General features: G+C 47.5%; 1 protein-coding gene across 1 annotated transcript; it reads left to right on the top strand.

The window, feature by feature from the left end:
* The first annotated feature begins 783 nt into the window (after positions 1-783).
* Positions 784-8,561, top strand: PROK2 (prokineticin 2). Its single transcript, XM_062630343.1, has 3 exons — positions 784-1,037; positions 4,707-4,832; positions 7,624-8,561. Exons 1-3 carry the CDS (start codon positions 948-950, stop codon positions 7,747-7,749), a joined length of 342 nt encoding a protein of 113 aa, XP_062486327.1. The 5' UTR covers positions 784-947; the 3' UTR covers positions 7,750-8,561.
* Positions 8,562-16,724: the final 8,163 nt, after the last annotated feature.

The following is a 16,724-nucleotide window of genomic DNA, read 5'->3' as shown; positions in this document are numbered from 1 at the left end:
GGTTGATTCAATTGTTACAGGAATAAATTTGCTTTGATGATCCCCTGCCCCAGAAAAGGCGAGATGCATCCTGTGTGTCATTCTTCCCCCCTACCCAGCTATGGACCAGCTATGTCTACAGCACTGCTGGAGCTCACAGGATGCTCCATGGAGGGGAGAAGGAGGAACATCAGGGCTGGGGCTTGCAGGAGAGCTGCTGGCTCTGGTGCAGGGCAGGGAGTTTGAGAAACACAGAGAGGTCATGGGCACTGGAGTAGAGACAGGCCTCCAGACTGGGTCCAGTGGCTGCGGGCTACTAGTGCCCTGCTGTGGGGTGGGCTCTAACCTGCCACGGGATCCCCTTACCTGCTGCAGAATCCCCTCTGGACCTTCTGTGTGCTGCCCTTACCTGCTGCCTGATGACTCCCCAGACTTGCTCCAGCATGTCCCCAACGTACTGACGGATATCACATTCAGACGTGCTGTGGAATGTCCCCAGCATGCTGCAGGACAAGCCCACCATGCTGTGGGATGTCCCCTAGCCAGCCCTGGGATGGTCCCCCAGACCTGCTGCAGGATGTCACCCCTAGACCTGTTGTGGAACGCCCCCAGCATGCCCTAGGACGTTCTATGGGATGTCCCCTAGACCTGTTATGGCACGTCCCCACCATGCTGTGGCATGTCTCCAACACGTTGTGGCACGTCCTCCCCAGCCCTGCTGCCGGACACTCCCCGAGCAGCCTTTGGACGTTCCCTGGGGTGCAGCAGGATGCTCCCTCACCGCCCCGCTCCTGCAGCCGCGCACCTGGGCTCGGTGTGTGCGCGCGGCGGTCCACGGCGCTGCCAGGGCGGGGGTGACTCACGCTGCTGCCGCCGGCGGCCCCCGGCTTTATAACGGCTGGGGCGGCCGCTGCCACCGGCTCGGTTGCGCCGCGCCGCGGGGAGCGCAGGGGCCGCGGGACGGCACCATGCGGAGCTTGCGCGGCGCTCCGCCGGCTCCTGTGCTGCTGCTGCTGGCGGTGCTGCTCGCCGCGGGACACGGCGCCGTCATCACCGGGGTGAGCGCCGCCGTACGGCACCGCGCGGTCGGCAGGGACCGACGGCACAGACGGGACCCGGCACCGGCAGCCACAGGCGGGCTGCAGCCGGGCGGGGTTCGGCTCGGGGCTGCGGGGGCTCTGCCGGAAGAGCGAGGACGGGACCTGGGGGTCTGTGTGCGGTGAGGAACAGCGGGAGGTGGGGGCCGCCCGGGAGAAGCGGTGCCGGGTGTACGGGAGATCGCTCTTCCGTGAGGGGTGATGAGAGAGGAGGGTCTCTTTGGGATAAGTGATAGCCGGGCTGGGAAGAGGAGCTGTGCCAGGGAAAGAGAGGCGACAGGCTCGGGGATCGGTCTGGGAGAGGTGGTACAGGGCGCGGGGGCTCTCTCTGCACTAAGCGATGCTGGAGCTGGGGGTTATCTCTGGACCAAGTGATACCGGAACATGAGGGTCTTTCTAGAAGGAGGGATGCCAGGATATGAGGCATCTCTGCAGTAGGTGATACCAGGACCTGAGGGTCTCTGGGGTGAGGGATGCCATGGTGAGGGCTCTGTCCTTTTGGCGTGAGGGATACCTGCACTCGGAGGATTGTCTCTAGGCTGGTCCGTGAGTGTGCAGGCACTCAGCTGCCTCTCTAGCGCTGGAGGCTGCCTCCCGCTTTCCTTCCAGCAGCCCCGCTGCCAGCAGACATGTCCCGAGAGGGCCCGGCTCGGGCACGGCGCTGCCGGGTTGTGCACCCCGGATGCCCTCTCCTCTATCCCCTCTGCTCGCAGGGCAGGACCTGGTATTGCAACCACCGCAAAACGCTCCTTCTGTTTTTTTTTTTCCTGAGTATGACTGTGCTGCTTTCTTCCCTCAACACTCACCCCTGCACATGAGTCCTCTGTTGTTGTTGTTGTTTTTAGACTTGAAATTTACTTTGGTTGTGAAAATATTTTTTTTTTTTCCGGAGACATTATTTAACTCAGAGCATTGCATCACACTGAAGGAAAACGTTTTTTTTGTATTTGTTTTTTTTTTTTTTTTTTAGTGTTTGCTTTGGATTAATAAGCCAGTGCTTGCATTCCTTCGAGAGGTTACATGTCTTCTGTAACCATCAGAAGTTGTGCTCCCAGTAGCCAGTTCCTCCGTGGCTGTCCAGGCTCCCCCTCCAGACCTCACTGAAGTCTGTGGAAGGCCCCATAAGCATTTCTCTGGAAGTTAGATCAGTTCCAGGACTGATTAATTTTCAGAGCAGAGTGTGAAGGGATTTTTTTAAACTTGAGAATTTCAAGTTCTTTTTAAGTAGAATCATTCCCAGCACTGGAGGACCAGTTTGTACGTCTGTTGTCAGAGTTGTGGCTACACCTTGAAAGCATAATGAATCCATTCAATAAAGTAATTTTAAGCACTGAAAAACTGATCAAGGACAAAGAAAATTCAAAACGTAAAAATGGATTAGAACTAGAAAGTGATACTTTATTAACCATTGCAGTGCATTTCCAGTTAAACCACTTGGATGCATTTTTGGGTTTTGATGAATGCACAAATCTCAGATGAGAACTGACATAGGTTTTCCTGCCCGCATCCCCTGAGCCTGAAAAGTTTTCCTTTTTCTTTTCCTTTTTTTTTTTCTTTTCCTTTTCCTTTATTTTCCTTTCCTTTTCCCTTTTCTTTTCCTTTTCCTTTTCAATTTAGGGACTTGATTGGAACCATTCTTACTTCAGTGGTGGTTTATGTGCTGACTTAAGTTGCCTTTGGAGCTGGCATTTCACCTGGGACTTTCTCCTTAAGCTGTATTTTACACAAAAGTGGGTTTAAGTGGGGTGCTGAGGAGGAATGTCCTTTATGTCATGTCCTGTGAAGATTTAGAGTAGTGGCATGAATTACACATTGCAGATAAGGTATATGCAGGAGCATTTGGGTTGAATATTTTTCAGAACTTGTCATACATTTTTGGAAAGGGACCCTTAAAAGTTCTGCCAGATGTATATATGTGTGTGTGAGTTGTAAAAGAAAGCACAGATACCCTTGCTTGGCTAGTGGTACTCCCCTCCAGGACCAGTCCCATGGAAATGGATGGGGTTTGAAATACACAGCTGAGGAAAAAAGGGAGTTCAGGAGCTGTCTGGTGAGGAATAGCATTGCCTGTGACTCCAGCTGAGCAGTGGACACCAGCTGGACAACCACCATGTTGGGAGCAGCAAAAATCACCAGACCTGAAGGTTTTTTTGTGACTAGGACAAAATTAGACCATTAGAGTACTTTTATTTTGAGAGAGGTTAGAAAGCAAACATTATCTACCTGGCAGGCAGTAGTTTTATGGCCATATTAGTCTTATAAGTAAATACTCTGCATGTTGGGCTCACCTGTAGCATAGAGCTCTCTGCTTCATTAAATGTGTGTTTAGGAGGAGTGTGAGCTGTTTGGGTAGCACACACTATTTAATGGCTTGACCCTAATGCAACAGCTTCTTCTTAAATTACTGTCTGATCTGTAAACACATCGTTTGATCGGGCTTCTGCTGGTTGAATTTGTGTAATATTTACCCAGTGGAGTACAGTCTAATGGCATTTATCATTTGAATCCCAAGGTAAGATCTGTAAGCGAACGTTTGTTCATACACAGTTTTCCCCAGAGCCGTTATCACATTCTCTGAACATTTTCACAGGTTGCCTGTTTATGAGTGCCTTTGGTCCATCAATCCTCCTGTCAGACATTAAGAAAGTGGGGAGTTAATTCAGCTTTCCTTTGGGGTGTAATCGGAACCTTTAACTAATGGCATTTCTCATCAGAGAAAGGGGACTGTTTTTTGCATTAAGCTTATCAGACTTTTTATTATATGAAATTTTGGTTAAAAAATAGGCAGAAGACGTGCAGTGAGTAACTTGTTTCCAAACTCTAACATGTCAGTTGCTCTTCATCATTTCTGTATTTTAAAACATACCCAATAGTTTGCATTCTGGTTTGTGCTTATCTAAGCTGTATTGGGTAAGTGCCTGAAATATTTCCCTCCTGCCTTGTGGGGGGAAAGCTACCACAGCAGCATTTTCTTGGATTTGGACACTTAAGTAAGGTTTTTCTTATTACATATTTAAGACCACTTTTAGTTACATGTAATTCTAGGTAACAACCACAGAACCCATATTTAAACTTCTATTTTAGCTACTTCTACTTGGACTTTAACGAAATTATCATGAGTACTGCAATGCAAAGGCACTCAACCATGAGGTAGTATTATAAGAAAATAGAAGGAATAGTTACCTAAAAGACTTTAAATTAATGGATAATATCCCATCTTAGCTTCTCCATAAGACAGGATTCCTGACTGCTTGGTGCACTTGGTCCTTCCACCTGCCTGAGTGCACTCAGGCTCCAATCTGAGAAAGCAGAGTGGCACACGCCATGGTCCATCAGTGCTCAGAAGCTGGGGCTGCAAGTCTCTGACAGTCCTGGATTTGGCCCTGAGCTCTCTATGGGGTCATGGCTTTAAACATTCTGAGCTCAACTCTGAAACATGCCAGGAGCCTGTACGTTCAGATCCATGGCAGCCATAAGTATTTCATATCAGCCTTAAATCTGATTATTCAGCCTTAATGAGCCATGATAACTTGTGGGGTGTCAGAGGCAGCTCCTGAGCACCTGACCTGTCCTATTTCTGGAATATATTTATTCCTAATTTCATTTGCCTAATGCTGTATTGAATTCCAGGCCTGTGACCGGGACCATCAGTGCGGAGGAGGGATGTGCTGTGCGGTTAGCCTCTGGATCCGCAGCCTGCGAATGTGCACGCCGATGGGAAATTTGGGAGATGAGTGCCACCCTTTGAGTCACCGAGTGAGTATGTCACCAGGGGGCTATGGCAGGGCAGAAAGGAACAGGAATATAGTGCACTGTACCTCACACTGTAGTATAATAGGGAAACATCCCATGGGTTAGAATACCCAGCCATTTGCATCTGTATGGAAGTAGCGCTGAAGGTACCCACGTAAGGAAGTACACTACTGTCAGAATTATGCTGAAAAGAATCTGAGGATGAAAGTACTACACAGCTCCAGACTGTTTACTGATTACTTTGTTGTTGCTGTTTTGCGTCATTATATGATCCAAACCAGCTTTAGCAGTTCCCAAGCCCAATGCTGTGGGTGTGAGCAAGAATATAAGCAAATGCCACCAACCCCTACCAAGATCCCATCACAGACAAAAACATCACCAGTCAGTGTTCGGAAGCCCAGTGCATCATTGCACCATGGTCCCTGCCGTCAAACAGCAATGTCCCCTTGTGCTCCAGAGGCTGAGAAGTTCAAAGCTCTGCTCAATTACAGTTAAATTCTTAAATCTTCTGCTGTGATATTGGGGACCAAATTATCATTTTTACTATGTAAAGTACCAGGTTCTTTCTTGTGAGGGCTCTTTATGTTAGCAGAAGTCTCAGGATAAGAGAAATTGCTACTGGGCAAATTATACTGTCTGATCTATCTTAAGCTAATTGCCTGCATAATTACAATCAGAGAAGATCTGTCCACCCCGGACTTACAGTCACTGATGTTTATAAGCTTTATGAGGTTAATTTTAGATTACTCACCCCATTGCCCTTCATGAAAAACATGAAGCAAATTGGTTTACAGTAGTATGTGAAATTAGTTATTTTTAAGGATGGAGAGTTTACTCAGCAGTTTCTCTCCCCTAAACAACTGGGTAGCGGGCAGCTGGGAGGCTAGCTGCCCTGAGCACCAAAACCTTTCACTTGCCTGCAGTTCAGGTACAAAGCAGGCACCACCATGGCCATGCCACCACCTTGGGGACCTCCGGAGGAGCATGGAGATACCCTGGAGAAGATGGTTGGCAGTTGGGTTTCTACCTTCTAGTTTCCTTCTCAGCAACTAGATGGCGTTGGCTTGATGCCGTTAACAATCTCAGCTGGCATTGCAGAGGCAGGGTCTGCAGGCAGGGGAGGTTTGGCAGGTCAACACACAGAGCTGGCAGCACGAAGGCAGCTTTGCTGCCGCTATGCACCTTGCACATAACCACCACATCTCTCCCAGGAGGTCCCATGTTTCCTTTTCACCCACAAACTCCCAATGCCCCGTAGTCATTAAAACCAGTACTGGGCACACAGCGTGGTCACACACACTGGCTCACCCAGCATCACCAGCAACATCTCCGGGCACATGGGCTCTGCCTGAGCAGGCAGAAGCTGCACGCCTTGGCAAAGCTTTGTCCTGCAGAGCTGTCACCTGCTGCCTGTCCCCAGCCGGGTGTGTTGTTAAAGTCACATCTTTGGCGTGGGAGCCCCGCTGAAAGGAACGTTTCCTTGCAGCAACTGTAATGTTGGGAATAAATCAGTTGAGCTGTCAGAGGGCTGAGCAGTACCTCTGAGTCAGACTTACCAGCCCCAGGAGCTCAGGTTTTTCTGCAGTGCTGTGCGTGGGCACCCGAGAGGTGTGATTCCCGACAGGGAGTCCCCATCACCCACGGCTGGTGGTCTCTCTGCTCACTCTGGGGCAGAGGGGATCACGGTGGATGGCATGGGGAAGCCCACAGCAGCCTGGAGCTGCTTTTCAGATGACGCTAGGCAGGGGGCTGTGGCTGGCCTAGGGCACTGCAGGCAATGTGAGACCCCCACTCACCCCCTGCACCCAGTGGGGTGTCACTGGAGTCCAGCAGGTCCTTGGCATGATGAACAGGGGAACGTGTGGGACTTCTTTCCTTCAACTTTCTTACAGAGAAAACTGGCACACTGATACAAAACAAACTTGGAATATTACAATTACAGGCCCAAAACACCCAGAAATCTGGAAATGAGGGAATTAGGGCTGCTTGCCCAGCAGTGGCTTTGTACCTCTGTGCTTCCCTTGCTGCATCCAGCCGGATGCTCAGTGCACGCTGCTGGCCGGCAGCACTGTGGCTCCTGGCTGTGCTGTCCCACCAGGCTGTCCTGCTTGGCTCAGCTCATGTGCTGGCAAAAGCACAGCTCCTGTAAAAGACAGAGCTTGTGATCAAGTTGTTAAAGAGTGTCAGTGCATGTGCATTTTGTGGCGCAACTGAATTTGTTTAATGCAGTCCATATGTGTGCTCCCTGCAATACAGTGTAGCTGGAGGAGGGTGGGATGAAATGAGAAACCTCCGCCCTGGGGCGAAAAGGATCCTGCTCAATGAGAGTCAAGATGACTTCCAGAGGTCCCTTCCAGCCTGAATTACCATGGGATCCTGAGGTTCCCAGGTCCTGCTATGCAACTGACAGGCTGCTCTGTGCCATATGACAATGCAGGAATCAGGGCAAGCAGGCACTGTACACGCTGCAAAAACGTGATGCTAAGGGCCAGTGTAGTTACACAACAGAATCCTTTATGAAATGGGAGTAAATGCAGAACATGTGTCACAGATACAGATTTACATGGCAACACAGACCGCTACAGTTTGCTCTTAACTGTGGTTTGACTAGGGAATGCAGTGGGGTTGGCTTTGCTATCTGCCCTCCACCCCCCGTGCTGCAGCTTGTGGGGATCTCCTGCTGTGGGGAGAGGAATGACATTCCCAGTATCCCCACTATTCATCTAAATCCATCTCCCTCAGCATCACCGCCCCTGTGCTCCCTGTCCCTGATGTCTCTTCTCTTTATCCCCAGGTTCCCTTCTCCGGGCGGCGGATGCACCATACCTGCCCATGCCTGCCCAGCCTGGCCTGTGTACGGACTTCTCCCACCAAATTCAAATGTTTACCAGACTTCAGAAAAGAAGATGTGTTTTTTTAGCAGGAGCTTTTCTGCGCTAGAAAGAGCCTCTCAATGTATTTGTTTTCTCGTTGTTGTGACGAACAAGGTACTTGCCAGGGGAAACCCTTTACCATACTTTCCTGCCTCACCAACATTAAAACTGAAGATGAGATGCTGTGCTGGCCAAGGTTTTCAGGAGGGACTCACAATGGTGGATGCTTTCATTTTGGGGTGAGCAAAATGACACCTGCTAAAGCAATGCTGCTTTCTGAGGGCAGGAACTTTATGATATCTGAACCATCTTGTGCTCTTCACAGTTCCAGCTTATCCCCAGAATGAAAACATCCAAGATTATTGTCAGTTTTGGAAAACTCTGGCCATGTTTTTACACTTTGGAATGTCTGAATCGAACTGAGAGTTGAATAATTGCATAGCGTGAAGCATATGACAACTGCCAAAACCCTGTATTTATGTTACATTTCGTATTTTATTAAAATAACTGTATTTTAAGTTAGGCACATCTCTAGGGTAAAAGATCAATAGATGTAGTTTTTACACTTGCAAAAAGTGGACAGTGGAACCAAAGCATTTCAATACTCAAAGCATTAGATTTTGTTATTTTAGTATTCTAATATGAGAAGTTGTCGTTACTTGAGTTGGTGTAAAACTACCTGATCATCTCAAACTATGTATTAAGATGTAGTTTATATTAAAAAAGGAACCCTGAAGTTTATTGTAATGGGCTGCCTGACTTCTTGTATATGTATCAAATTTGCTGTGTAAAAATTCTGTATCAGAATAATGGCAGTATATGATTTGATTTATTTTAATATTACAGCATTATTTTGTCATTGTGGTTTTCCATTTTTATTCAGTGTAATCTCACCCAAGCTAGCAGAGCTCCTTATGGATAGTTTAGCAAAGGATTATACGCCACTGGCTGCTTTTAGGGCAACTCAGCAGTTGACCAGGAATGACATCCTCAATCAAGTTGCAGTCTCAGACGATGGAGGAATCTTGGTGTAGCTAATATGAGAGGTTTTTCTTGGCACATGCCTCAAAGAATCAACTTTAGCCCAGCAAACATAAAATTTGTGGGGTTTCTATGACATACTGTGCAACTTCATATTTACTTGTCAGTCCCTGGAGCTGGAATTCCAATAGTTTGTGTGAGTTTCACACGTTTCTTACTCTCAGACATGCAAACATATGCTGGAACCAGACAAGTGAAGTCATTCATCTTTCAACAATCAGTGTTTTGCTGCTGATGATGATAGAGGGGGTTGAGAGAAGTTAGCATGCTTGTATTAAGGCATACACCTGCGTTACTTGAAGATGAGAAGTGAGTTTAGCAGGTATGTTCCACTTGGCTCCACAGACTCCCTGAGGAGACAGAAAGAAGCAACTGGGCTTGTTATTTTGCCAGATCTGTGTGGATTCTGCACATGGTAGAAAAATCAAAGTCTTGAGAGACAGCCCTGCATCTTTCTAGCTCAAGACAGCCCAACCCCAGGGCTCCTACTCCAAAGCCTATATATTTTGTGTCACCCTCTGCAGTGGCAGTACAGCAGCTGTGCAAGTGGCAGCAGACTCAGGTCCTGTAGGGAAAAAAACCCAACCAGCCAAACAAAAAAAGAGAGTGTGAGGTGCCACCAAATGGTAACTTTATATGTGCTTTTCATTAAGGTGATCAGGTACAAAGTGCCTGCATTAGGTCTGAAGTGTTAGGGAGGCTCATCGCAAACCCAATGGGCTGGATTGTGCTGGTGAAAGACCAGCTTGTTAATGCAGTGACATGTAAGCACTGGAGAAATTCCCATAACCTGGATTGAAAAGCAAACTCAAAACCTTATCCTACCACTGTCACTCAGTAGTGGGGCTCCCCAAACACCCTGTGCACCCATGCAGTCTGAATCTGCAGAGCAGGAATGCAGTAGGAGCTTGGAGCTGCTTTTCTGTCCATGTCTAGCAGTATAAAATTAGCTTAATACCATAGACTTTGATTTAAACTCAAAGGGAAATTCAGGAAGGAAAATAGAAACAGCCCAAATCTGTATGTGTCCCAGCTCTTACTCCATTCATTATCAAGGCACATTGTCATGATGCTCAAAACAATGAACTATAGCAGGAAACACCAGTCCTGCTTCACATCTCCTACCAGCATCAATCACCAGGGACTCCACTGAAGGTAATAACCCTGGTTTGTATCAGTGTAAATGAGTGGACAATTATATCTGATGACTGCCTTAGACCTGCCAAACTGAACTCCTAGGAGAGTTTATCAGACAAGAACAGAGCAACTGCAGTTGTAATTTGTGCCAATTGACTTGTGGGATTAGGCATTTATCTGGGTAATGAGAACAGCCTCAATTACATGAGTCCAAGGTTCACACCATCTGTAGGAGATTGAAATACTCCTGTCCTGCAGACACTCCTGGACAGGGCATTAGGAAGGTGCTTCTCTGAGGGAGATGTTATCCTGTACTTGTCCTCGAGGGGCTTTTCCACACCTTCCCTGCTGCTGCTGGATCGTGGCTGATGATGTAAAAGAGCTAAAGGCAAAACCTCCCTGTCCTACATTCACACTATATTCACTTGGCAATAATTATTATGATTCCCCTTTTAGTAATTTAATTCTCATTATCTGACACAATGAAGGTTAGCTGATTTGAGAGATCATTCTGGAAGGAAGATGAAGCTTCTGCACCCCAATTCTTCCCTAAACTCTGTCCTAATCAGTTACCTTTTCTCCCATCCTGAGGGAGATTTCCTAACCCAAGCACACCTGCAAAGTCCCTTTGACTTCTTTCTGCAGTGGAAGGGGTAGGGTTGAAACCCTTTACCTTTGCTTTACAGCAATAACAGGTAAACCAGTGACTGCCAGAAGTATTTCGAAATGTAGATGGCCCCTCTGCTTTTCCCGTGAGGCAGCTTTTGATTTGGGGGGCACAGGAAACTCAATGCATTGTGACTGATGGAAAAGGTGGCCAGCTTCAAACCTGCTCTGCCACGCAAGGCTTTTTGCAGCACCTTGTGCTGCTCAGTTTTCCTCAGTACCACCCTGGCAATAACCCCAGGCCAGGAACAGCTTCCTCACCTGCCTGGGAGGAAGGGAAGGGGACAGGCCCTTGGAGGAGAAATCAGATAAGAAAAGAGAGGAAAACCTGTGCAGCCCTAGAAACATCTTTGTGAAAGGGAAAAGCCTCATTCTCCAGTACATATAGCTTGTTAAGAGAGTGTCTGGTTTAAATGCTTTCCTCTGTTCACTCCACTTAGGAGATCTGTGCCAACATTTGCTTTAATTTTATTAATATTGGAGTAATTAATTATTAATAGAAACATGCGCATTAATTTTTAATATTATATGAATATTGATATTACAGATACGCTATAGAATAATGACGATATCCCACCACGCTGTAGGAGTTCCCATGTTTGTTACCAGATTTTGGGTTAGCAGACAGCCATTTCAGGAAAGGACACCACCACATATAATGAGCTGCTGCCTTAATTTGATTACATGCTGTTGTGGTTTAAACTCAGTCAGGTAATTCGTTCGCTCACTTCCCCCCCTTTCTTGCCCTCCCCCTGCTCCCGGAGGGACGGAGAGGAGAATCAAAAGAATGCAACTCCCACGGGTTGAGATAAGAACAGTTTAGTAACTAAGGTATAACACAAATCACTACTGCTACCACCAGTGATAATAATGATAAAGGAAATAACAAGGGAAGAGAATACATCATCTCACCACCAGCCGACCGATAACTCGCCCCCCAGCCCGACCAAGCTCTGACCGATACCTCCTCCAACCCTGCAGACTCCCAGCCCTTCCGGCTAACTCCCAGTCACATCCTGGGCATGACGTGCTGTGGTATGGAATACCTCTTTGGTCAGTTTGGGTCAGGTGTCCTGTCTCTGCTTCCTCCCGGCTTCCCCTCCTCCCTGGCAGAGCATGAGGCTCACAAAGTCCTTGGCCAAACCAAAACATCGCTTGTTATCAGCTCTGTTCCCAAGCTGAAAGTCAAAACATTGCACTGCACCAGCTACCAAGAAGGGGAAAAATGACTGCTACTGCTGAACCCAGGACACATGCTCATTAGGAAAGGTGAAGCAAGGTGTTTCAGGTTTGTGGGAGCACAGCTGCTTGAGCAAGAATGCACTTGTAAGCCTGGGAGGAAAGCTCTGTTGCTGAGCAGGATAAAAATCCAGATGAAGCTCAGCTTCATCTGCATTCCCCTGCCCACAGTTCTCCCTCAAGGAAGTGTTGTCACTAGGAAGAAAATATGTTATAAAGCCTTTGAATCAGGGGGTGGCACAAAATAAATTCTCCTGGCTGTGTGCAAGTGAAGCTCTGATCTGTATGGGTGCTTACCCAGGAGACTGGTCACCCCAAGCACAACCTTGGTTTTATAGTAGTTGAAGTGAAGCTAGGTAATACAAGGCTGAAATTATCTATCTGGGTGGTTGAGAAGACAGTATGGACAACGCTTATTGGTATGGAGCACTCTTAAGGTAAGAAACAAGTTAGCATTGGTTTATTTTCTTGTGGATGGGCTGAAAATGTTAGTTTTGTTACCCTGAAGCTCTGGTGTGTTGGACGCTCTTACAGTGCAGCTGGTCAAAGGAGCTTTGCTAAGTTGCTTCCTCAGTATAATGCACCATAATGATGTATGAGAACAGCAAGTATGACCACAGACTGAGGTCCTTGCTAATGTTTCCCTGCCCTAGTAGCTCTCTGATTTGTTATTACTGCACAGATGGATGTTCAAAAGAAACAGAAGGTGCTAAGAATCCCTTGATTTAAACAAGATGTCTCAGGAATTTGATCTTGACAATGTGTAACATGTTTTCCAGAAGGAATTAGAAAATTGCAGGAAAGAAAAAGACTCTGCAAATACAAGAGGATTTTGATAACAGCAAAATCAATGTGCCTTTTTCTACTCCATAGATATGAAATGCCAAACCAGCGGGGGTACAGCTGTTAGACTAATCAATAATTTTGAGCACAGGAATGGAAACAAGTTTAACACACACCAAACAGAGTAAATCACTTATCATTCTTCAAGGAGTCTTGAGTGCGGGCACATCTAGCCCAGTGCAGCAGAATGCATCTCAGTGATTTAGCAGGGCATATTCCCCTGTATGGTCCAGCTGCCTTAGAGGATGGTTGTAACCTTTGGGTCACTGCCTGGCCATCAGGGCTGGGAAAGGCTGACTATGGAGGGCTGAAGCTGAGTAAGCCTGGTGCACTGCAGGGAGAGTGGATGGCAGCATGTTTCATGGCAGGGATTACAGTGCAAGGTAACAGCAAAGTGTGCAGGAAAGGGGGAATGAGCAGTATAAACATGCCCCTGGCAGGGGTTTCCCAAAGGTCTGAGTGTAAACAGCTTAGTATGGGGGGGAGCTTTAATGCATGGACAATGTAAAACTGACAGTCTTCTCTGCAAACCCCAGTTTGCCTGGTGAAGTGGGTTCATGAGCGCTCAGTGTATCCCTTCACATGCTGGGAATCCCATCCAGGCCTCCCAAACCCCGGCACCATGCCTCCAACACAGCAGCGCAACACGTGGAAGGGATTAAATCTGGGTTTAAATGTAATGCAGCTTTGTAAATCCCAAGGCTGTAACACGGTTCAGAAGCAGACTGAAAATATGGCCTGGTTCCAGCCAAGTGAGCAGTGCTGAGCCTTCTTTATTTGCTTTTGCTCTTGTACATGTGAGTGCACTTATATCATTCCGTGCAGATATTTGCGGGCTCTTCCAGCACAAATAGGCAGCTGCACCTCTTGCTGTGAAGAGTTGACAAACCAGCAAAGCTGCTGTTACTTTCAGGGGGTGCAAAGCTGGGCCCACTCTTTACTTAGTTCTCTAGGCTACACTGGAGCACAGGCAGCAGAGCACATTTCTAATGCTTTTATGGGACCTGCTGGCAAGGACAGACAGGGAGAGGCACTGGTGAGACAGCTGCAAACACGCTCACCCTTCCTAAAGATTTCACTACATCCTGTCAAATCAGTAGGTTTTCTTTCCCCTCCCCAATTTCTTCTCTCACATGGGTGAAACTTTGACAAGAAGGTTCCCCACCCCTTCAATTTCAATGGCAAAATTTCCTGACCATGATGGGGTCATAATTTAAACTCCCTCCCCACCCTGGTTTCATTAAACTCCCCCAAGTCACTAACAAACCTCCTGCACATTGCAAGAGCCTTCAACTGTTTGGATTTGGTTTACATCAGCACTTATGCTCAGATATTGCACAAATGGAGAGTAAGAATAAATCAGTCTGGCTGAGACTTTAGGATCTTTCGGGTTAGGAAAACTAGCACTGGGAGCTCCATCCCCAGCAGCAGCACTGTGGGCAGGTCCTACAGAGCCTGGCTTCTGCAGCATCCTTCATCACCTTGCTGGAAAGCAATTTGGCGATGTTCAGCCTAAACGTGTCCTTCTTTGCCTTCACACCATGGCTCCAAGCTTTACCTCTGCCTGTGATTCTGCTGGCTCCTTGGCTCAGCTGCCCATGTTCTCCCCCTTTTAGTCACACTGCAGCTTGGCTGAACATATTGCACGTTCATCCGCCTTCCTCCACACCCAGATGTCTCCTGAGGCTCCCCTAAAGCTCACTCCCCAGGGCAGCTCAGCCCCGCAGGCAAACAGATCTGATTCCTCTGCCTGGGGTCACTGCAGCCCCATGGCACCCACGGGAGCATCTCCTTTCCCTCTCCTCCCCTTGCCCTTGGCACAGCACACTGGGGAGCCTGCTGCGTGGTGTGAGCATGCAAGGCCTAATGAGGGAGGAAAAGGAATAAGCCCACTTGATTTACTCAACTATCAAGCTACTCAACTGTTTCCTTTCCATCACCCTCCTGCAGATTGAGTGGTTCGATGGAGTGAGGTAATATTCCACTAAATCATTCCTCTTTCTCTCACTGTCAGAAAGCACCCAGACTTCATGCCTTCCTTCTGAATCTTCCTGTGTTTCCCTCTGTGGATGTTTTTAATGACAAAGCCATTTTAGCTCTACCTCTGGTGCAATTCCTGGCAGAAGCAAGCACTGGTATTTACAAGGTATGATAAAACGTGTGTTGTAAAACAGTTAGCAAAAGGAAGGAGTGAATCACCGTGCGACAGAGAGGGCTCCGGTGCTGCTCACTGGTGTTTCTGGTTTATTCTTCTCTGGTGTGCTCGGGCTGAGCCCCAGACCCGGTGCAGGGATGGCACTGGGCAGGCAGCTGGCTCCGGGGAGGTGCGCCGTGGGCAGGCGCGCAGGCTCACACTGCATGTCTCACAGATGGGGGATCCATTTTTTTTCCCTGGGTGATTTGTTCCAATGGTTAATCATCCTCACACAAACACAGGATTATTTTGGTTTTAATGACACACCAGTAAATGACACTCAGAACCTTTAGGATGTGCTTTCTCTTCACCAGGTGATCTCTTGACTTCTGCCTCCTCTATCAGCACTGTGATGACTGCCTAAAATTGGGACTTCACAGCTTCCCTGTGCCCTTGCAAGACTAGCTTTGAACTTGAAAGCCTCCTACACAAAGTGCTTTGCGCTATCAACCTGGTCACGGTCGATGTGAAAAATGTGGCACTGAAGAAAGTGGCTTTCCAATAAATACATCCACAGTACAACCATGCATGACTCGAGATCAAAGACAGAGTGCAAGCACCGAGGTCATTAAACATGAATAGAAATACAGAAATGCAACAGCTTGCATTAAAGGCTTAGCTTGACTTTAAAGTTAAGTGATGAAAGCTTACGTAGTCAGCGATTGTTCACCCGAGATAATGCTCTGCTCTTGCCATCAGTAGTTCTGTGCTTTACAAAGGTGAGTAAGAATAATTAATCATTTTTCAGATAAAGCACTGAGGTGTGGGGCAGTTAATGAGTTGTACTAAGAGAAAATAGGCTTAAAGATGCCCAGCATCATCAGCTCTAGGGAAAATCAGAGCACCACAGACGTCAGGTCTGTTGGAAAATCAGCTCTTGGTCACTGCTCCTACAGCCAATGGATGAGTGTCCTGGGTTCAGTAGTAGCAGTCATGTTTCTCCTTCTTGGTAGCTGGGGCAGTGCTGTGTTTTCACTTTCAGCTCGGGAACAGAGCTGATAATGATGTTTTGGTTTGGCCAAGGACTTTGTGAGCCTCATGCTCTGCCAGGGAGGAGGAGAAGCCAGGAGGAAGCGGAGACAGGACACCTGACCCAAACTGACCAAAGAGGTATTCCATACCACAGCACGTCATGCCCAGGATGTAACTGGGAGTGAGCCGGAAGGGCTGGGAGACTGCAGGGTTGGAGGAGGTATCGGTCAGTGCTTGGTCGGGCTGAGGGGGGGGAGTTATCGGTCAGCTGGTTGTATTCTCTTCCCTTGTTATTTCCTTTATCATTATTATCATTGGTGGTAGCAGCAGTGATTTGTGTTATACCTTAGTTACTAAACTGTTCTTATCTCAACCCGTTGGAGTTGCATTCTTTTCGATTCTCCTCTCCGTCCCTCCGAGAGCAGGGGGAGGGCAAGAAAGGGGGGGAAGTGAGTGAACGAATTACCTGACTGGGTTTAAACCACGACAATGAGTGAGGATTTACCCCCCACAAGGTGAATGACACAGCATCAGAGGTCACCAGCATAAAAACAGGTTTGGGGTAAGGTTCCCATTGGCACAGCCCCAGCACAGCAGAACTCTGCACCAGTTTTTAAGAGACAATTTCACTGACAAATTTTCTCTCCATCTCTTGGAGATGCCACAATATTCTGAAGCTTAAGAACATGATAGCATGGGAGATGATTCCTGGTCCGTATCATCACAGAGTTAATTGTAGCCTGTGCGGTGTTTTGAGCAGCCATAAAGAAAGCTGTGCTAAATAGAGGATTTTAAGGGACTTCTATTGGAAAACAGCCCCCCTGCCATGTTTCTAATAATCTTTTGATTTGCAGCATAACTATCTAATCAGCTTGCTGGGGTATTCTGATACTGCACAGAATCATCTAATGTGAAGCCTAAGTTGATGAA

This window comes from Pezoporus occidentalis, unplaced genomic scaffold (genome assembly GCF_034315485.1).
Source record: "Pezoporus occidentalis ecotype Australia unplaced genomic scaffold, CSIRO_AGI_Poc_V1 ctg35, whole genome shotgun sequence".
NCBI classification, from domain to species: Eukaryota; Metazoa; Chordata; class Aves; order Psittaciformes; family Psittacidae; genus Pezoporus; species Pezoporus occidentalis.
Note: the sequence above shows the minus strand (reverse complement) of the source record. Positions and strands in the feature narration are given on the sequence as shown.